This window comes from Nycticebus coucang, chromosome X (genome assembly GCF_027406575.1).
Source record: "Nycticebus coucang isolate mNycCou1 chromosome X, mNycCou1.pri, whole genome shotgun sequence".
Taxonomy (NCBI): Eukaryota; Metazoa; Chordata; class Mammalia; order Primates; family Lorisidae; genus Nycticebus; species Nycticebus coucang.
Genome location: NC_069804.1, coordinates 39387903 through 39410388, shown reverse-complemented (window position 1 = coordinate 39410388; position 22486 = coordinate 39387903). Strand labels below are relative to the sequence as shown.

The window sequence follows — 22486 nt, the reverse complement described above, 5'->3', positions numbered from 1 at the left end:
ATAGTATAGTCTGAGGTCTAGTAGCGTGATTCCTCCTGCTTTGTTTTTATTTCTGAGTAATGTCTTGGCTATTCGAGGTTTTTTCTGATTCTATATAAAATGAAGTATTATTTTTTCAAGATCATAAAGTATGACAGTGGAGCTTTAATAGGGATTGCATTAAAATTGTATATTGCTTTGGGTAGTATGGACATTTTAACAATGTTGATTCTTCCCAGCCATGAGCATGGTATGTTTTTCCATTTGTTACCATTTTCAGCTATTTCTTTCTTTCTTTCTTTCTTTCTTTCTTTTTTTTTTTTTTGTAGAGACAGAGTCTCACTTTATGGCCCTTGGTAGAGTGCCATGGCATCACACAGCTCACAGCAACCTCCAACTTCTGGGCTTAAGCGATTCTCTTGCCTCAGCCTCCAGAGTAGCTGGGACTACAGGCACCCGCCACAACACCTGGCATTTTTTGGTTGCAGTTCAGCCGGGGCCGGGTTTGAATCCACCACCCTTGGTATATGGGGCCCGCGCCTTACCGACTGAGCCACAGGCGCCGCCCTTTCAGCTATTTCTTTCCTTAGAGTTTCATAGTTCTCTTTATAGAGATCTTTCACGTCCTTTGTTAGATAAACTCCCAAGTATTTCATCTTCTTTGGCACTACTGTGAATGGAATAGAGTCCTTAACTCTTTTTTCAGTTGACTGTTGTTGGTATATATAAAGGCTACTGATTTATGAATGTTGATTTTGTAACCTGAGATGCTGCTGTATTCCTTGATTACTTCTAGGAGTTTTGTAGTAGAATCCCTGGTGTTTTCCAGATATATAATCATATCATCTGTGAAGAGCGAAAGTTTGATCTCTTCTGACCCTATATGGATACCCTTGATCACCTTTTCTTCCCTAATTGTGGTGGCTAAAACTTCCATTACAATGTTAAAGAGCAGTGGAGACAATGGGCAGCCTTGTCTGGTTCCTGATCTGAGTGGGAATGATTTCAATTTAACTCCATTCAATACATTATTGGCTGTGGGTTTGCTGTAGATGGCCTCTATCAGTTTAAGAAACGTTCCTTCTATACCAATTTTCTTAAGTGTTCTGATCATGAAGGGATGCTAGATATTATCAAAAGCTTTTTCTGCATCAATTGAGAGAATCATATGGTCTTTGTTTTTTAATTTGTTTATGTGCTGAATTATACTTATAGATTTACGTATATTGAACCAGCCTTGAGACCCTGGGATAAAACCAACTTGGTCATGATGTATAATTTATTTGATGTGTTGCTGGATTCTGTTTGTTAGGATCTTGTTGAATATTTTTGCATCTATATTCATTAGTGATATTGGTTTATAATTTTGTTTTCTTGTTGGGTCTTTTCCTGGTTTTGGGATCAGGGTGATGTTTGCTTCATAGAACGTGTTGGGTAGTCTTCCTTCTTTTTCTACCTTTTGGAATAGGTTGAGGAATATAGGTACTAATTCCTCTTTAAAGGTTTGGTAGAATTCTGACGTGAAGCCATCTGGTCTTGGGCTTTTCTTTTTAGGGAGATTTTGTATGGTTGATGCTATTTCAGAACTTGATATGGGTCTGTTCAACATTTCCACTTGATTCTGGCTAAGTCTTGGAAGGTGATATGCTTCCAAGTATTGGTCAATTTCCTTCAGAATTTCATATTTCAGAGAATAAAGTTTCTTGTAATATTCATTAAGGATTTTTTGAATTTCTGAGGAGTCTGTTGTTATTTCGTCTTTTTCGTTTCTGATTGATGAGATTAGAGATTTTACTCTTTTCTTTCTTCCTGGTTAGGTTAGCCAAAGGTTTATCTATTTTATTGACCTTTCCAAAAAACCAACTTTTTGATTTATTAATCTGTTGTATAATTATTTTGTTTTCAATTTCATTTAATTCTGCTCTAATTTTGGTTATTTCTTTTCTTCTACTGGGTTTGGGGTTGGAATGTTCTTCCTTTTCCAGTTGCTTGAGATGTCCCATTAAATTGTTTACTTTCTCTCTTTCTATTCTCTTGAGGAAGGCTTGCAGTGCTATAAATTTCCCTCTTAGGACTGCCTTTGTGGTATCCCAGAGGTTCTGATAATTCGTGTCTTCATTGTCGTTTTGTTCAAAAAACTTGGCAATTTCCTTCTTAATCTCATCTCTGACCCAGCTATCATTCAGCATAAGCTTATTTAACTTCCATGTTTTCGTATGAGTATGCAGATTCCTGTTGTTACTGAGTTCAACTTTTATTCCATTGTGGTCTGAGAAAATGCAAGGAATAATTTCTATTCCTTTAAATTTACTGAGGTTAGACTTGTGACCTAAGATGTGATCGATTTTGGAGTATGTTCCGTGGGCTGATGAGAAGTATGTGTATTCAGTTTTGTTGGAATGAAATGCTCTGTAGATGTCTGCTAAATCCAAATGTTGGATGGTTAGATTTAAATCTAAAATTTCTTTGCTCAACTTCTTATTGGAGGATCTATCCAACACTGCCAAAGGAGTGTTGAAATCTCTGACTATTATGGAGTTGGAGGAAATCACGTTGCTGATGTCTGTTAGAGTTTCTCTTATAAATTCAGGTGCATTCTGGTTGGGTGCATAGATATTAATAATTGGAATCTCCTCAAATTGAGTATTATTCTTAACAAATATGAAATGACCATTCTTATCCTTCCTTTTATTGGTTTAAAGCCTATTGTATCTGTAAATAGAATTGTAACACCTGCTTTTTTCTGATTACCATTTGCCTGAAATATGGATGACCATCCTTTCATGCTGAGTCTATATTTGTCTTTTAAGGTAAGATGTGACTCTTGTATGCAGCAAATATCTGGCCTGAGTTTTTGTAGCCAGTCAACTAACCTGTGCCTCTTCAGAGGATAGTTTAAGCTGTTCACATTAATGGAGAATATTGATAAGTCTGGTAAAATTTGGGGTATCGAGTTTTTCAAAAGTCCAGTGGACATTTTTAATCCTTTCTCCACTGTGGAAGTTGGAGTTTGATCAAAAGTGTCTGAGTGAGTTTACTTTTGCGGTAGAGGATTGGGCTGGTTATTATGGAGGATAGGTCTGAGAATATCCTGAAGAGCTGGTTTGGTTATGGCAAATTTCTTCAACATATGAATGTCATTAAAGTATTTAATTTGTCCATCATAAATGAAACTCAGTTTAGCTGGATACAGGATCCGGGGTTGAAAGTCATTTTGCTTTAGGAGATTAAAAGTCAATGACCATCCTCTTCTGGCTTGAAAAGTTTCAGCAGAGAGATCTGCAATCATTCTAATATTTTTTCCCTTTGTAGGTAATGGATTTCTTACATCTGGGTGCTTTCAGAATTTTCTCCTTCATATTAACTTTAGTGAAGTTAATTATGATATGCCTTGGGGATGTCTTATTTGGATTGAGTCGTGCTGGGGTTCTGAAACTGTCTGCTAACTGAATTTCAGAATCTCTTGGCATGTCTGGAAAATTCTCTTTCATAATTTCATGGAGAAGGGCTTCTGTGCCTTGCGAGGCCACTTTATCACTTTCAGGGATTCCAATGATGCAGATATTAGCCGTCTCTGAATTATCCCAGAGCTCTCTGTGAGAATGATCTGTTTTTGCTCTCCATTTCTCTTCCTCTTTGTGGGTTTGGGAGCATTCAAAGGCTTTGTCTTCAGTGTCAGAAATCCTTTCTTCTGCTTGGTCCACTCTGTTACTGAGGGATTCTACTGTATTTTTCAGATCTTTGAGGGCTGCAAAGTCTTGCTTCAGTGCGTCAAAATCTTTGGTGGTTTTTTTCTTTAAATTCATTAAATTCTTGAGACAACTTTTGAATTTCTCCTCAAGTTTTTAATTCCGACTTTTGAATTGCTGCTTGTATTTCTAATTTCAAGTTTTCCTCCATTTTATTAATCTCGTTTGCTATCCAAATTTTGAATTCGATTTCTGACATCTCGGCCAGCTGTTTATGAATAGGATCTTCAGTTATATCTGCCATATCTTTACTTGGGGGGTGGGTTGTTCTATTCTGGTTATTCATGTCACCAGAGTTTTTCTACTGATTCTGCTCCATGATTGTTTTACACCATTTGATTTTTCCCCTGGAGCTTTGTCGAGGACCCGTACAGTGCTATGGCCTGAGAAACTGGGGACCTGTTTGGTGTGGTGGGGCTAAGTGGTTCTGTCTTATTTTCAGCTTGTCTCTGTTAGACCCTACTGAAACAGTTACTCTGGAAGTCTCAGCTGTGGAGAAATACCAGCAATTAAGTCCCCCGCCCCCCACAGGCAACAATTTGAAAAGGGAAAACAAACCTTCCTACAACCACACACCCAGGGCACCACCTGAATAGTCCTCGGGCAATTGGCTCAGTTCAAAAGGTCCTAATCAATTGTCTCAGTCAGCACCTGTGTCACGTGGGAGAGTTTAAAAGGTCTCTGGCAATTGGATCGCAGGGGTCTGGTGACTACTCAGATATGGCTTGCTCCGGTGTTCCGTGGAGTCAGGAGGAACCACCCAGAAAATAGATCAGTTTGGGAAGGTTGATGCCTCCTTCCCCACCTTGCACATCTGTCACTGTGACCCAGTTGCCTGTAGTGAACAGATACTCCAGGGGTTTGCACCTGCCTGAATCACAAGTAAATCTATTTCTGCTCTGCCAGGCCGCTGCACTCTGCCTCTATCTAGCAGGGGGAGGTGAGGCCTGACAACCTCAGGTGCTTGATGGAGGCTGGGGGGGTGTTCACTCAGTTCCAGACCCACCCCTGATTGATGTTACGGACAGAACAGAACAGAACAGAACAGAACAACTTTGCAGGAATTTGTTTCTGTCCCTGCTAAATTCCCATGCAGAAGAGAAGCTGTTTTGAGTTCCCAGAGCCTGCGCCTCAAGCCCTGTCTTTGCTCCTGCAGGTTTGTATTCGGTTACCTGTCAGTTCTAGCCTCCTGTCTTCCTTTGTCTATAGGCTGATGATCCCCTGAGGGCTGGGTGCATCTTAGGCTCAGTAAAGCTGTCCTGTGGGTCAGCCCTGCCCTGGGAACTTCCCAGCTCTGCGCATGGGTTTCTAGTCCCTGTGGTCCACCCAGGGTGGTACCACCTCAGGCAAACCCTTTACTCACAGGGCTTGCATTTCTGTTCCAGATCTGTTCCGTGGTGGTTGCCACCTGAGTAGATGCCCAGCCTACTCTGGTTGCCCAGGGAGACAGGGGGTGTGATATCCGGGAGTGAGCCCTATTGTTGCCCATAGACAGCTGCTGCTCTGCGCCTCGGGGCACCGCCGCTCTGGTGTGGTTCCCTCTTAGCCAACCATCCTCTCCTCACTCCTGTGTGGTAGAGTCAGCACTGACCAGCTGCAGTTTAGGCCCTGTGCATACCACTCGAGAAATCACCCAAGAATCTGGACCTTGTGGGACAGGCCTCCAGATCTCAGAGCCAGAGTGGAGGGGTGTGCTGGGAGCTCAGATTTGCAGGTAGAGAATATATACAGTTTTATACAGCTTTATGCCTGGTAGGAGAACGCCGTGGCACCCTAGTAGGGGAGGTAGGTCCAGTTTTTAGAGGGTCTCTCCTGTGGCGTGTAGTGGGAGGACCTTTGAACTCTGCTCGTTTGTTTGTGGGGCACTTTGAGCCATTCTCATGGGGGAGGGGATTCCCGTCTGCTTGGTGATGTATTTTGTACCTTTTGTTTGTATCCTTGGGGTCGCATCTCGCCTCAGCAGGGTTGATGTGCGTTCTTCAACCTTCTCTCTTGGTGTAGCTCTAATATACCAGGTTACTTGCTAAATTTCTTTCCTTTAACTCTCCTTCTTGTCAGGAGCCTCTGTGGAAAGCTGGCTTCAGTCAGCCATCTTGTCTCCACCCCCTTACCAAAATTTTAAATTGATGAACCATCCTAATTGTTTATTGGTAGTTAGAGAAGGAGGAGGGCAAATTGATTTGCTCTGCTACAATTATTCCTACTAGAGGTTGAAGATGGGATTGTTCTGGGAGAACATTACTTGAAAATGTTTATTGCAATCCTTCTACCCACTACTGCCACACCATTATACAGATGAGCAAATTGAGGTTCGGGAAGGAAAAGTGGTTTCCTCAGTCAGGATTGTACAGTTAGTGGTGGAGCTGGAACGTAATCCCAGGGCTCTTTCAATTGCATCCTACCAGACAGAATGGCCATGTGTGGTTGAGGAAACTCAGTACCTGCTTGGCGTTTCATGGGACATAACATCTATGTTCTGAACAAATCAGGCCACCTGAAGCCTTTCTCAGATTCCTTCTCCACTCTTTATTCTAAGAAACAAAGAATTAACTAGACAAACCCTTGGGTTTTCAGAGTGTTCTAAATGACTGTTTTTCTAATTCTTTTGACTGAATCCCACAGGACAAAATATATTCCACTATGGTTGATATATTATTTTTTTTTGCCCAAATCAGGAATGTTTTGATTGTTAAATGGAATACTATTAATCCCCTATTTGGGACCAATGCCTATAGGTGTTCAAACAAGATGTTAGTTTGTTCTGAACAATTCTTGTAGGCATTGTTCATTTTGTAAACAAAAAACTTGGCAACATGTGTCACTGTTATGTTATCTGATTTGAGTCCGTAAGCAGCTCCTTAGTTCCCAATAGTTTTCACAGTTGTGCCTGAAATAACTGAAGCCAGCTTGGGTGAATTATTTTGATTAGTAAGAAACCAAAGGTCGTCCACTCGTGTGCCACATTGTTGCAATTGCTGCACACCTCAATTGGCATGTTTTGTTTCTGAGGGCTCCATAGTCAAAGGGTTAATAATCATGTTGGATAGTCACCATGTGGGGTGATGAGTGTGTTAATTACCTTGATTATGGTGATTAATTCACAATGTATACATTTATCAAAACATTACATTGTATGCCTTAAATACATACAATTTTTTGTTGATTATACCTCAGTAAAGGTGACAAAAATAATACTGAGACAACAGGCATAAGATGGAACTGTGCCAGGCAAACAGGGGACACCCTACCATACATACCCTTATGTAATTGAAACAGAAGTTGCACAAATGAGTGTTTATCCTTACTATGTGCTGTGAACCCTGACATTTTTTTTTTTTGAGACAGAGTCTCACTATGTCGCCCTCTATAGAGTACTGTTATGTCACAGCTCACAGCAACCTCAAACTCCTGGGCTTAAGCGATTCTCTTGCCTCAGCATCCCAAGTAGCTGGGACTACAGGCACCCGCCACAATGCCCAGCTATTTTTTTTGTTGCAGTTGTCATTATTGTTTGGCAGGACTGGGCCAGGTTTGAACCTACCAGCCCCAGTGTATGTGGCTAGCACCCTAGCTGCTGAGCTACAGGTGCTGAGCAGAACCCTGACATTTTTAAAAATTTTATTCTATTTTACTACAAAAATACCAGTCATGACCCACTAAAATTTGTTCAACAGTTTGAAACATACTACTCTATTTCATTGTTGGTACATGTGAGGGGCTTAGTTGATATGGTAGCAGAGAAAAGAGGGGCCTGCGGAGAGGTGAATGTCTGATATGTTCTATAAACTTGTCTCACTGAACATTTTGATTAATCCCCCCAAGAAAAACATCAGTATAAATATTTTCTTTAATCGATTTTCTATGATTAGCGCAAGGTTTAGATCTATTTTTCTGGATCCTTTTGTTCCATTTGAAAGAGGGATTTTCCTCTATGTACTTTCCCCCTTTTCTTGCCCTCGAGTTTTTATCTGTTAGACTGCCACTTAGGTAGAGAATTTAGGCATCCAGGGTAGAGTGTCTCATTTGTAGTTTCTAGGTCTCTGGTTACTTATTCTATGCATACGTCTTGAGGTTCAAGCTATGCTCAGAGAAGCTAAATCTTCTTCTCTGCTCCACTGATTCAACCACACACACCTTCACACACAGCTACTAGACATTTATCTTCCATGTTAAAACTTTGCCAAAACATAAGAGAGCAGGTCTTGCCTGCTAATCAGGCATGTAGGACTCACTCCTGGGGCTCTTGGAACCATATATGAGGACTTTCCAGCTAAGAAGCTCCTACAGGTTTATCCATGGAGGAGAGAAGGGTTACCACTCTGCCCTCTGTCCATACTCTGTCCTATTTTAAGGGTTACCCAAAATGTTTGTACACTCACATGTGTTAGTAAGAGCTGGGAGAACGCAAGAGACTCAGCAGTAATACCTTTCAGCAATAAAATAAGTTTTAGTGGGCCCCGATTTTGTAAATGTTTTTAGGTCATGAAGAGATATGAGGAACCACAGTGTTTTCCTGCCTCGAAGTATAAGCTATGGTAATATCTTCAGACTGAAAGTCACTTTTTCCTAAAGCAAATTTTATGTGATCATCTGAATTCATAGGCTAACCTTGACAACAGTTTATTTTAACTGGAGAAGATTGACTATGTAGCTTTTCCCGGTGGTTATTAGGTTGAATGTGTATACATATATAATATATGTAATATGTATAATATGTGTATACATATATTATATATTATATATACACATTCATAATAATAAATCATATGAGATGGTTTAGATAGAGGAAAAATACAGAAAACTGTTAGCACTGAGATTCTTGACTACGTTTAATGCTTAAAAAAACTTATTTATAAACATATGCTAAATATAAATTTGTCACATTTGTATACTTTTACCAAAAGATCATTTACATGCAGCTCAAGAGGTCTTCATATATACCCACTGGATTAAATAGAAAATGTGATTAAGAACTATCCAATTAGAAGCTTGTAAAACAAACCAAGAATAGTAGTAATTATTTTATCTTAATATGGCATTTTAAAAACATATGCATTGTGCTACTTAATTTATGGCAACCCCTCGAGACAGGGCTAATTGGGGTATTTGTGGCTAAGAGAGATTATTGGCTCTTAGATTTGTTTCTTGGAAGTGGAACCTATGACTTTTTGAGGGAATGCACTCAAGGAAAACCTATAAGTGAGGAAAGGATGCAAGAAAGTGCCAAGAAAGCATAAATTTTCAGGTAAAGTCTAACACCACAGAGTCCTCAGAAGCAAATCCTGCAGGACTGTACTCCCACCCCACCCTAGAGGCAATGAATCTGATCTTATGTCCTTCCAATATCAACCAAACACTGGCTACCTTTGGCAAAGGGATGGGGAGGGTGTAGTGGATCCTATCAACTCTGTACAGTTCATTGGAGAAGGGAGGAAACTGTGAGTCATTAGCAATCAAAGGCTCCTTGAAGCTGGGAGATGGGAACACTAATGTAGGCAAAGGGGATCTGGGTAAGTCATAAGCAGTATCTACTGCAGAGAAGGATATTAAACCAAGGCTGAGAAATACATCATAATCTTCTGACTTTACGCCAAATGCTTTCTTCTATTCCTTCTCCTTCTTCTCCTCTATTATCTCTTCCTCCTCTACCTCTCTCTCTCATTTGTTTTAAAAATAAATGCCATTTATTATATCAGAATTTTTATAAGTTAGGATCTGGGTATGCTTTAGGTGGCTCATGGTATTTTGTAAGGTTGTAGTCAAGTTGTTGACTTGGCCTGTAGTTTCATCTGAAGGCTCGACTTGTGGGTGTGTTTAGGGGGGGTGGTGGATCTTCTAACCTTACTCATATGATTGTTGGCAGAGTTGGTCCCTCAACAATTGAGCCTCTCCATAGGGATCCCCCATGACTTAGCAGCTGATTTGACCCAGGATGAGTGATCCAAGAGAGAGAATGAGAGAGAGTATCCAAGATGGAGACTACAGTCTTTTTATGTTAATCTCAGAAGAGATATGGTATCCCTTCTGCCATATTTTATGCATCAGAAACAAATTAATAAGTCCCTCCATATTCAAAGGGGGAGTCCCACAAGAATATGAGTGCCAGCAGACAGAGATAACTGGGGCCTTCTTAGAGGCTGCACATCACAGTTCACCTCTGGCACCCAATAATGTATCTCCCTCCCACATGCAAAATATACATATCCCCTACCAACATTCCTAAAACTCTCATCTCATTACAGTATCAGCTCAAATCCAGTCCAGGTGGAGATGAGGCTCCTCAGATGTAGTTCCTTAACTGTATCTCCTTTAGAGTTCTGCTGTATTTGCAGACCTGTAAACCTAGAGACAAGTTATCTGCTCCATGCACCTCATCCTACCATGGTGGGATGGGCAGATAATATAACTGCTATAGAAATTCCTATTAAAAAGAAATTAAATAGGAGATACTAAGGTGTAGGATAATATTTAGAAATAAACATATCTTACATCAACGGTCACGCAACACTAAGGAGTCATTGGTTCATAGAAATTCTAAAATCCAGTTGGCCAAATTTTGGTAGTTCTTTGTTCAAGTCCCATAATCTGGAAAGAATTCTCATGGCTGTGTACTCTGTCCTATGGGATCTTATTCTACCCTCTGAGCAGTCTTTACTTTTTTGTGTGAAAGATAGTACCTACTCAACAGCTAAGTAGATCCATGAGCCTGTCTTCTGACAGAAGTCTGGGGTTTCAAAGGCCTCTCCTCATTCTGAAATGTCCCTGTCTTCTTTAGTCAAGCTGGTGATATATCTGCATATATAACTCTTTTTTTTTTTTTGAGACAGAGTCTCACTATGTAGCCCTCAGTAGAGTGCTGTGGTGTCACAGTTCACAGCAACCTCAAACTCTTGGGCTTAAGTGATTCTCTTGCCTCAGCCTCTCAAGTAGCTGGGACTACAGGCACCTGCCACAACGCCCAGCTATTTTTTTTTGTTGTAGTCATTGTTGTTTAGCAGGCCTGGGTCTGGTTCGAAACCACCAGCCCTGGTGTATGTGGCCGGCGCCCTAACCACTGAGCTACAGGCACCAAGCCTGCATATATAACTCTTAAGAACTTTGTGGGTCTCCTGTGAATATTCTTAGAGTTCTATTAGACAAAAGCCACCCACAAATCTCATACACCTGAACTCTTCTTATGTTCGATTAAGAGTATCTTGAGTCACTCCCTCCATCTCCTTAAAGGGCCTGTAGAATGACTGAACGTACTCAGAGTCATCACCTTGATTAAACAAAGGATGCAGCCATATCCTGGGCCTTATTTTTAAAACATGTTTTCCTGGCAGTGCCCTGGATTTGATCTTTGTTCAGAAGCTATTTAAATGTCCTTTTCACTTTATGGCAGCTGCTGTGTAACCCCTTGCAAATCATCTCTTAGCATTGAATCATTTTGCTCCCACAAATAAACATCCTGTGGCTTTCCGTAATACAAAATACCTTTTTCTAAACAAATATCTGCAGTATTATCATAGTTCATGTTTTATATACTGAAGCTGGACTAATTAGGATAAAACTATTATAGGCATATAAAAATAAGGACACATGATTTAGGTGTCACATGAAATTTAAGGCGGATTTTTTGCCTTTTTCCCAACTTTTGTTGGCTACCTATTTTGAATCACCTGCTGGGTATGGTACACAAGGTAAGTTAGACACAATTCCCATCACTGAACAATTTGTAGACATGATTTTTTCCATAAAATATTTTCTAAAACATAAATCCAGACCCATATTGTCCAATATGGTAGCTACTAACCACACATGGCTATTTAAATGTAAATTTAAATTGATTAAGATTAAATTAAATAAAACATTCACTTCCCTAAGTTGCACTAGCCAAATCTCAAGTGCTTAATAACCATATGTGGCTATTGGGAGAGTACAGAGATAGAACATTTCTATTGTTGCAGAAATTTCCAATGGAACCACCAATAGAAAGCACCAATCTTAAAGAAACCAGCATGATGAGCCTGTATCCTTGCTTTTAACGTATTTGTTTCTCTTCCCCATACTGAAAAGAGTCAGATATCAAGGAGATGCTATATACATGTTTATTAAATATTTCAACGTGCTTCATAATAAAGACTGCTGTTGAGCCATGGATCTAATTAAATTTTTTCAGATCACCGTCCCTTATCAAAATCTACCAATAGCTCATAATATTTTCCACAGGAAAGTGTATTCATGTACCCAAAGTGATGTCCAATTACAAGGGGTTGATGGACCCTCCAAAATCCTTTCACTGATTTTGTAGAAGGCCATGGTACTCAGGTTAAGAATCTGTACTGCAAAGTGAATTTTATTCTTCCATTTGTATGTAATCTACTGTTAAATTTCTGATAATGTTAAAATTGCAGAACAATGATTATGGGAAAAAAACTTTCTGACAAAGTATTAAGAATACAGAACTATTGGGTTTTAGCCCAAACCCAACCCTGAGCTACAAATATAACACAAGACCAACAAATGTTTGGGTCATGTATCATAATCAATAAAGAAACATACAGTTATAACAAATTTGCTAAGTTTTTCATTAGTCTCAAATATCTTTCCCTCTGCCCATCTTACATTGAGAAACTTTATGGGGTGGGAGAAGGAACACTCTAGTAGCCTTCCAAAATCTAAATTCATGATGTAATTTGAATGTATCTAATAGATATTATTTAAAAATGACTTTGGTGCCTCAGTGATCTTATCTACCTAGACATTCAGAATGAAAAGGTGAGGTTTTGTAGGCCAAGAAGACCCTTTGGACTTTGGGGGAGAAAAGAATGGCTAATTCTATGAAAATTTTTTGAATTAATGGACTTTTTGCAAGGAGACTAGAATTATAAATGTAGTTGGCTCTAGGTATGGCTGAGGGACAGAATCCTACATAGCTCTCAGTTTCTGATTTCTGAGCCAATGTAGAATTTGTATTTGTGTGGAAGAAGCACTGAAGCATTCTTTCCAGAGTGGTAATCCGAAACATGTGTGGACTGATTAATAGTTATGTCATAGTAAAACCTCAATTAGCAGAATTCTAGAGGGATAACCTTTTACAAATAAAGAAGAGTTTACTAGGAAACTTCACATCTTCCCTTCCCCCTACTTCTTTCTCTATTTTTCTCCCCCCCTTTTTTTTTTTGGTTTTAATCTTTTCACAGTATGTATGAATTCCCTTTGCTGCTTTAGTAAGTACAATCTACTGAATGTAAGTGAGTTTGTCCTTGATCTTACTGTATCCTTCAGGATGTCCATTTTGTAGATTGGTCATCATATTTTTATAGAAGTTTTCTATAAAAAAGAAGATTTCATACTGAAAATAAACTGGAAATTGGAGGGGGAGTGTCAGCTAATACCCATTTTTTTCTTTTCATTTTTTTCTCTTACAAACAATAGGCAGAAAAGTTTCTATTCATTTGTGTATTGGTTTGGATGCATTCGGTTGCAAGTAACAAACAATGCTTCTCACAGGGGCTTAAACTGAGAGGACATTTATTGTTGACCTAACAAGAAGAATGACTTAATATGTGTAAGATTGATTTAGTAGCTCAATAAGGGAATCATAGACCCCCGGTTGTTTTTCTCCATTCACTCTGCCATCCTCAGCTGAAAACCTTTAGTCCTGTGATATCTTATGTCATGGTTACAAAATAACTGTTGGAGATTTAGGCATTCATCCTCACAGAATAGACTCCAAAGTGGGAAGGGAGAAAAGAGGAAAAGGACTTTTGTCCGTGTATATTTTTCTCTTTTACCAGGAAGAAAATCTTTCCCATAATCAAAGCAGACTTCTGTTTACTTATCATTGTCTGGCATTGCTGTCTACTTGCCTATCCCTGGGGTAATTAATGGCAAGAGGAGTTAATTTTTGACTTAGAGTCATGAAGATTCATTGCTTGCAGGGGGTGGGGAGGTGAGTGGGAGGGAACGTGCTGCTGCTGAACATAACCTGTGATCTTTTACTAAGAAGAAAGGGGAGAATGGCTGCTGAACAGGCAACCAGCAGCTTCTGCCACACACAGATTCTTCGTGTTGCTTCTGCAGGGCCCACTCTTCCTTGGCATACTTGTTATCGCACAACTGAAGAAGCCATTTTCAGTTTGCCTGTCATTGATCCCAAAGCCTGCTATGTCATCTGAAACTGTGGGAGCAGAAGGCAGCAAGGCTTAGTGAAAAGAGCACAGTAGATTTACAGGTCAAGCAGACTGGATTTGAATCTCTGATTTACTACTTACTAGCTGCATAACCTTGGCCAAGTAGTTTAAGGCCTGTGAGATTTAGTTTCCCTACTTGTAAATCTAAGATAATATCAACTTGCCAGGGTTATTCTATAGATTTAATAAGATAATGCATAAAAATTGTCTAGCTTAGTACATATCATAGGCACCCAGTATGTGTTATTTCCCTTCCCATGTGGATTCAGTTGCTCAGAAATCAGCTTGCATTTGACTGAGAAGATACACGCATTAGGAAAAAGAATAAAATGGCTCTAGCAAGTTTTTTTCCTTACTCATGCATATTCATATAAAATCTGCTCTTCCATCTTTTTAAAAATTATTTTAAAATTTTTATTATTTTTCTTTTTCCTTTGTGTTTGTTGGTCAGTGAACCCCTCTTCCATCTTTAAAACACTTGTGGGTAGGTAGCAGAGTGCCCCATGTTAGGGAAGTATCCAGTTACTAAAAGAAAGCTGCTGAACCCATACTCTCATTTCTTAACTGGTTTGTTTAAATATCTGTTAATATCTAAGGTAGGAAATAGGATCCTTTCCAGAAATTTTAGGCAGAAAGGGATTTAATGCAGGAAATAAACTCACAAAATCAGAAAGCTGGAGCAATAGAAGTCAGGGAGTCTGCATTAAAGATCAATAAGTACCATGAATTCAATTCAGATGCGAGAAACTCCTGTCATTCAAAGGTTAGGAAACTATTGCTACCATGGCTATCCCCACTGTCAACATCGCATCTTCCCTACCCCACATAGCTGATGAGTGGACAGTGGACACAGTATCCCACTGATGCCCATTTCCTGTCTACACAGCTGGAAGAAAAATTTTCTTTAATCTTCCAAATTTCTAAAATGTAGGCCCATCTGCAATCTAGGGATAAAAGCATCTAAGAACTGTATTTTTCCACCTTGCATCGTCTGAAATATAGAGAAGGATACAGAAGATGCTAAACATGGGTGCCAAAAGACAATCTTTAGCACAACTCATTTATTCATACATATTTACATAATAATAGTTTATTCTGCAAAGGATCTATGGTAGAAAGGTACCCACTATATTTATTTTAAATATTTCTTTGTGGTTTCTTATTCTAAGCTTTGAATAACTGGTCATATTATTTGAACACCTACAAAGTTATACTTGACAAAATTTCTTCCCTCAAAAATGTGAAAGTCTAGTTCACCTAGGAGATTGTACATAGCAATTATTGGTGGTGGACAGTCACTAGTATGTGTTTGTTGACAGTGATGCTTTTGTGGCTCAGAGGAAGATGAGGTTGTTGGGGGACTAGGGGCTTCCTTGTTCAGCATTCATAGGCAGGATGAGTATTGAGAATCTTATCTTGTTGGTCACTTTCAGTGTAGAAAATGTCAATTGTCAATTGTGCAGGCCCTCTCTGACCATGAGACATACATTTCCAAGGTTGCCTAGGTTAGCTACATTTCCGTGCTGGGCATCCTTTCCCAGAATATGTGAAAATGGATGTCTTCTTCAAGCCTGGCTTAGGACCTCAACTGTGGGGATCTACAGGCTCTTAAGGGGAGGAATAGCCGATTCTAAGTACCTTGGGATTATGCATTCATTACTATTTACTCCAAATGCATTCTCATTCTCTTCGTGCCTCAGAGCCCTTTGAAACATTACCTTTCTATTACAATTACTTTTGAAATAGATGTCAATTCAAACAATTAACATGGTTTGATACAAACCCTTATCTTTTTCAGAGGTTTCCTGCCTATCAGTGCTAATTAATGACAGTGCCTATTTATTGCTTTAGAAGCATAGTGCTCGATGCAGCAGTTCTCAACCTGTGGGTTGCGACCCCTTTGGGGGATTGAATGACCCTTTCACAGGGGTCACCTAAATACAACCTACATATCAGATATTTACATTACAATTCATAACAGCAGCAAAATTACAGTTATGAAGTAGCATTGAAATTAATTTTATGGTTAGGGGTCACCACAACATGAGGAACTGTGTTAAAGGGTTGCAGCATTAGGAAGGTTGAGAACCACTGTGCTGGAGGTTGTAGGACTACAACCTAAGGCTAATTTCAGTGAGGGCCAATTAGTGAAACTAAGTTCTGCAGAAGTTCAGAGAAGGGAGCGTTTCTAGACTTTTAAGACTTTCTGCTCTCCATCTCTGGGGAATTCAGTATAGAGTTTTTTTTTTTTTTTTAAATGAACTTTTCATTTTAGAATGGTTTTAGTTTTATAGAGAAGTTGAGAAGATGGAACAGAGAGTTCCCATATATCACACACTCAGTTGTCTCTATTAGTAACGCCTTACATTAGCATGGCACATTTTTCACAATTAATGTACCAGTATTGATGAATTATTATTAACTAGAATCCATCCTTCATTCAGATTATATTTTTATGTTTCAGGGTTCCAGCCAGGATACCACATTGTAATTAGTGATCATGTCTCCTTGGGATCCTCTTAGCTGTGACAGTTTCCCAAACTTCTCTTGTTTTTGATGATCTTCTTTGTAGTTTTGAAGAGTACTTTTTGTGTATTTTACCGAATATCTTTCATTTGGGATTGGTCTGATGTTTTTCTCAGAATTAGACTGGGGGTTGTGTGTGTTTGGAAAGAAGACCACAGAGCTGAAGTGCTATTTTCATCACATCACATCAAAAATGCACTCTGTCAATATGACTGAGCACTGTTGATGTTGACCTTGATCAGTTGGCTGAAGTCGTGTTTGTCAGGTTTCTTTATTGTAAAGTTATTCTTTCTTCTCCCCCTTTCCCATATTTACTCTTTGGAAAGAAGTCACTATATACAGGTTTGCTCTACCTCCTTGATGGCAGAAAACCTGCATAAATTATTTGTAATTCGTCTGTACCAGAGATTTGTCTATTCTTCATTTATTTACTTATTTATTCAATCATTTGTTTACACAAGTATGATTATTTTATACTTTGGGTTATAATTCAGTATTATTTTATTTATTTTGTAGCTCAAATTGTTTCAGTTTTGGTCACTGGGAGCTTTTTAAGTTGGCTTCTGTGTCCCTTTGACATACCTCCATTGTGTGTGTGTGTGTGTGTGTGTGTGTGTGTGTGTGTGTGTGTGTGTCTTCAGCACTTCTTTACTTTATGGCCATACAAGATGCTCCAGGTTCATCTTATATAATTTCTAACCCCAGTGCTAGAATCAGGAGGCCTGATTCTTCAAGGAGCCCTGTTTCCTTTTAGTAGAAAATGGTATTTAGAAGCCAAGATCTGAGTGCTAAGCAGAATTATTGCTAATGAGGTGCTGCTTCTCCCAGATCCTCAGTGAACAAGTGTATCTATACACACATATCTGAATTTATTTGTATATTTATCTCAGCCTGGTTTTTAGGAGAAAGTTCAAGGCTAGAAACAATGGATTTATTATCAGTACACAGAGTATAGTTTGTGTCAAGTATATGAGTGAGACAGCCCAGGGAAAGAGTCTGTAGATACCTGTATGTAAATTACCAATAGAGGACTTCTGAGAAATACTTAAGACTAGATGGAAGGCTGATGAAAAGACACTGTATAGAGAGCCTGTTCAGGAAGAAGGAAGAGAATCAGGAGGGAGTTGTCATTTGGAAGCCAGTACAGAAGTTCTGGCTTCATGGAATGGATGGGTGGTCATTCATACTAAATGCTGTAAGTTCCATAGACAGGTTAACCAGAATGACAACTGAGGGGAAAGTGTGTGTGTGTGTGTAGAAGCGGGGGGGTTGCTGTTCATGTGTCTGGTGTTTTTGTTTTTTTATTTAATTCAGATGAAATTCTCAGGCAGGTCTATTATTTACTTGGAATAGATTCCCAGAAGTAGAATGACTGGATCAAAGGGTTTGAGCATGGGCTTTTGATTCACGTTGCTTATCTGGTCTTCACATTCACTTTTTGATATGAAATAATGACTAATTTATAATTTTATATAGGTCTGGGTGGCCAGAGACAAGGTGAGGAAATCTACAAAAATGCAGAACACAGAATGGGGCTTTTCTAGTTGGGGGATCTTTCTCAAATGGACATGGTCCGGCTGTCATCACCTCCCCACTTTCAATTTCCATACTCTATGTCTGTCATCCAGAATACAAGTGGAACAGGGACCACTACTCATTAACTCATTTTGCATGAGGATTTGAATAACTTTACAGTAGAGTGTCCTTGTCTGTTATGGTTTCAGGTCACTGTAACATGTGTGACCAACATGGTGCTAACTCAAAGGTCAGTGACTAGACTATAGTCACTGGGGGGAAGTTCTCTGAATTTAAGTTTACTGTTTTGAAATATGGGACCTGCTACCACTTCAATGATTAAGGATTCACTCCTCACTAGAATTCAATAAGTCTAAAAACAATACAGCTCCAAATTCCAAATGAGTTAAATTAAAATAATATACAGACTTTCTCTCTGAGGCTGTGGCTCATTAAGAAATTTTATTTTAGCCATGTCTTGGTGAGAGGTTCTAAATAAGTATCCACATTATCTATTTTAGCCCTCGTTTCCTACAAATACTGTATACCAAAGTGGCTTTGTATCTCTTTTGTCATTAAAATAAGACATTTGATTTATCTCGTTGTCCTCCACCCAAATTCACTTTCCAGATGGACTGGTTTTCAGGTACCATGAACACCCGTTCTACTGGGTTTTCTTTGACTGCTGGAGAAACTGTGGGCTGTGCCTGATGCACATGTTTTATTGCGTCTCCCCTGGCATGAGATTCATATACATTGGCATCTTCTCAGAGTGAAGTTGACTCTCTCTCTTTCCCTATTCCAGAATTTCAGTTGGCATGTGCTGATTCCAAAACAGTTTGAGGCTCATTTTGATTGACCGTGGCAGTATCAGCCCAGCCAGGTTCACTCTGAGAGCTCCCCTGTTCCTTCATGAATGGCCATAGAAGCTTTTGCTCTTGGCTCTGCGTTCTAATAGCACCTCTTGCATGGACTGTGCCAAAGCAATGCTTTGAAATGTGCGTCCATACCATGTGGCTTTTCTTGCTGCAGTTTCTGTTCTTTTTTATTGTAGGATCGGGAGACTCACCGCTAGAAGACGATGAAGTCGGGTATTCACACCCTAGATATAAAGGTGACCGCTTTGCTAATGTGCTAATGAGGACCTGCTGTTGCCAGGAGAACTTTCCTTTTTGCCCTGTGGAACAGACTGTAATAAAGTGACCAGACAATTCATTTAAGTTCTAATAACTGTCCAGAAAAAAGAACAAACCTATATTTAAAAGTAAATACACGTTTACTTCCATTCTTAAAAAAAGGAAACCAAAAGTGTTTGGAAATCTCTGAAATGCTGTCCTTCAGCATTCCAATGGTCATTTTATTCTCATAAGTTTCTTTGCTCTCCTCACTTCTGCAAAGGCAAGCTCTAGCTGATGAAAGTGAAAATCAAGCTGTGAGTTCTGCCTGATTCATACATTACAGCCAAAATTGTCCAGAGTAAAGGGCAAATCTGGACCAGTGCTGCTAATGTGCTAAGATGAATGGGGAATGAGAAAACTTGATTTTCATAAGCTCATTTCATCATGCTCTTTCTGAGCCCAGCATGGCTCCCGAAATGATAAGTTAAAGCGTGTTGCTCAAATGAGACTTAACTTAATGATAAAGAACTCCATCTCTACACACTTAAAGCACGCAATCTACTCCACAGCAGGTATAAAATGCATAATCAAGAATCTTCTATGCAGGCTCAGGTAAGTATGCCCACAAATACTTCTACTGGTGAAGCATGTCTCTGAAGCTTAGGGAGCCCTGGGGAAAATGAAGGTAAAATTAGATGCTTTCTCGCTGAATCTGGTTCCTCTTGCAGTGGAGGAATAATTTGAAGAAAATTGGTTAACAATTGTACCATTGTGGCATTTTGCCCAGAAAATTTGTTCAAACTTGGGCAAGATGACACTGCCCTGATCTGCTGTGATGTGTCTGAGCTGTAGGAGAGTCATAATAGTATTGATCAGCTTTTGGCTAGAGACTGGCCTTCATTTGTTTTCCATGCAAATGAACAATCTTTCTAATATACTGACTGATGCCTGGGGCCTACATCCAGGGGTGTTTCTTGCCATATACAAAATTTGCTTGTGACTTCTGAATGCAAATTCCTACAGTTTCTATCTTCACAGCCTCAGGAATTAACCAGTCAAGCAAAGCACAAACATGTTAATCAGGTGGGTCGGGTAAGGAGATGTTCTGATTCATAAAACTTCTTAGCTAATTGAGGATTTTTAAAAGTATCTCTTTTTACCTTTTGGTCCCTTGTTGAAAAATCTTCCTAAAACACGTGCACACACAGGTGATTGTTCGTATTTACAGTCAGAACTGACTAGTGCCCAGGGGTCATTTTGTTCTAGTGTCCATCTTCTCTTCACAGCATTGTAAGTGTGGCAGGTAGACTGGATGGCCATAATATGTGCCTGCCCTAGAACTTCCCCTCAGTGTTTAAAAACAAATCCTCCGTAGGAAATGGTCTAGATTGTCAGTTAAATCGCTTGCCTGGAGTGATCACTTTACTATGTGTATATATATAAAAACGTATTGTTGTACACCTTGCATTTATATAATAACATATTTCTTATGTTTTTAGTTTTAAAAGTTAGAGGCAAACCTTTATTACCTGAGGGTTTAGCTCTGGACTCTCAGGCCCTGGCAAAGTGCCCAGCACAGAGTATACACTCAGTAAGTGGTTTTGAATTAAATTTAAGTAAAAAAAGAAAGAGATTGAAATGTAGCCAGCCCTTACAGTGTCCCCAGTATGGAGTCAGTGTTGCTTTTGTTTCTTTAACTTGGAATACCATCATACAGAGGAACAGTTGGCTATTTTAAATGGCACATGAACTTCATGGACACCTTTATATTTACACTAGTTGAGGGAACAGGAAGGTATGAAGAGATATGTCAGTATTATCCCTGTTTACAGATGAAGGAACCAAGAATTACAGAGAGCAGATGACTTGCCCAGAGTCACACAGCTACCGCTTGTAACATTTGGTTCTGAACAGGTGTTTGGCCCCACACCCAGAGCTCCCTAGTGGCTGCTCATTGTCTGTTGGCAATGCTGCCTACCACAGGAACTCCAGTTAACAGGAATGCTTGCCATGTCGGCCCAGAAGGATGAAAAAGCTTCCTGGAATAATTAATTTAGATTTTTCCTTAGGAAACTCTGTCTTAAGTGAAGCAGCACAAGAACTGCCTTTTCCTAAACCTATGTGGTAAACGTTTCGTTAATTCACTTTCACTCACGGTGCTTGCATGCACTTTAAATTCAAGTCACTCACTGACATTTTAATTAGTATCACTGCAGAGCTGTTGAACTGTGAAAATAGTGTTCAACGATTTGTTTCGGAGAGTAATCCAAAAGAAATTCCTTTTGCAAATATAATGGAAACAACATTTTTTGCACATGTCGACAACAGCACAGCTTTTCTCTGTATGGCCAGCATAGCCAGGAGAATTGAAAGACTCAGAATAAGGGGCACAAAAATCAAATTGCATGTTGCATTGAAATATGCAAATTTATGACGTATGTATATGCAGGTCATATATACATCCAGAAGCCCCTTCTTATCCCAGGTTTCACTTTCTGTGGTGACAGTTACCTGCAGTCAACCATAGTCTGAAAATGGTAAGATATTTTGAGAGAAATGGGGTGGGAGGAGAGAGAGAAACGTTCACATAACTTTTATTACAGTCTGTTGTTATAATTATTCTATTTTATAATTAGTCATTGTTACTATATTAGCATGCATAACTTATAATTAAACTTCATCACAGGTATGCTCATATAGGACAAACAGGGCATGTTATAAGGTTTAGTTAGTACTACTGGCTGTTTCAGGCTCTGGGATCTTGGAACATATCTCCTCAGATAAGGGGTGACTACTATATATCACAGCTATATGTAGTCCATACAGATTATATGTATTAACCCTTAGAGGAAGAAAACTTTTGTCTGTAGGTCTGTCATGCGCTCCTGCTGAATGCCATCAGCTCCAGGTTAAACCCTCAGGATGCCAAAGTCCAAGGAATATCGCTTGAGTCCTGAGTTTAGGATGCACCTGTAGCTGTCTTCAAAACATTATATAATGAACATATTAGTCAAAAGCAATGTGAAAGCACAAAAGTAAAACAGTAGTCTATGTGCAAGACCCAGACAGCATTGCTGTTTTTCAGAGCTGTGAAGCAGTCACACACAGATCCTCAGAAAAGTCATGGTGAGGTCAAACAGGCTGTGTCCTCCCTCTGGGCCACATGGTGGCGCACTTGCCCCACTCACTGACAACGGAGGTGCTGGGGTGGCAGATGCGCCAGGCAGCTGCAGGGAAGTGGCTTCTGTTCACAACAAGCCGGGCAGGTTTGAAGAAGGTCATCATTGGTTCCCCCGACTGTGGGAAATCGGTGCAGTGGCCACTGTGGGAACTTCCCCTCTGAGGAGTCTGTGTTGCCCTTATATGTTATGGATTTCAAAGAGCACTTTCCAAGGGCACAGACGGAGCGGGGGAAGTTCTG

At 39.5% G+C, this 22486-nt stretch overlaps 1 protein-coding gene across 2 annotated transcripts in view; it reads left to right on the top strand.

Annotated features, from left to right (window-relative positions):
* The window catches only part of SRPX (sushi repeat containing protein X-linked), a 109476-nt gene that overhangs the window by 38183 nt on the left and 48807 nt on the right, over nt 1-22486 (top strand). The window contains exon 2 of one of the 2 annotated variants that reach the window (XM_053580196.1): nt 19002-19061. The exons of the other annotated variant lie outside the window; for it this stretch is intronic. Within the exon in view, the coding sequence (XP_053436171.1) occupies nt 19002-19061 (60 nt within the window). The remainder of the gene's footprint in view (nt 1-19001; nt 19062-22486) is intronic. 2 annotated transcript variants of the gene reach the window in all.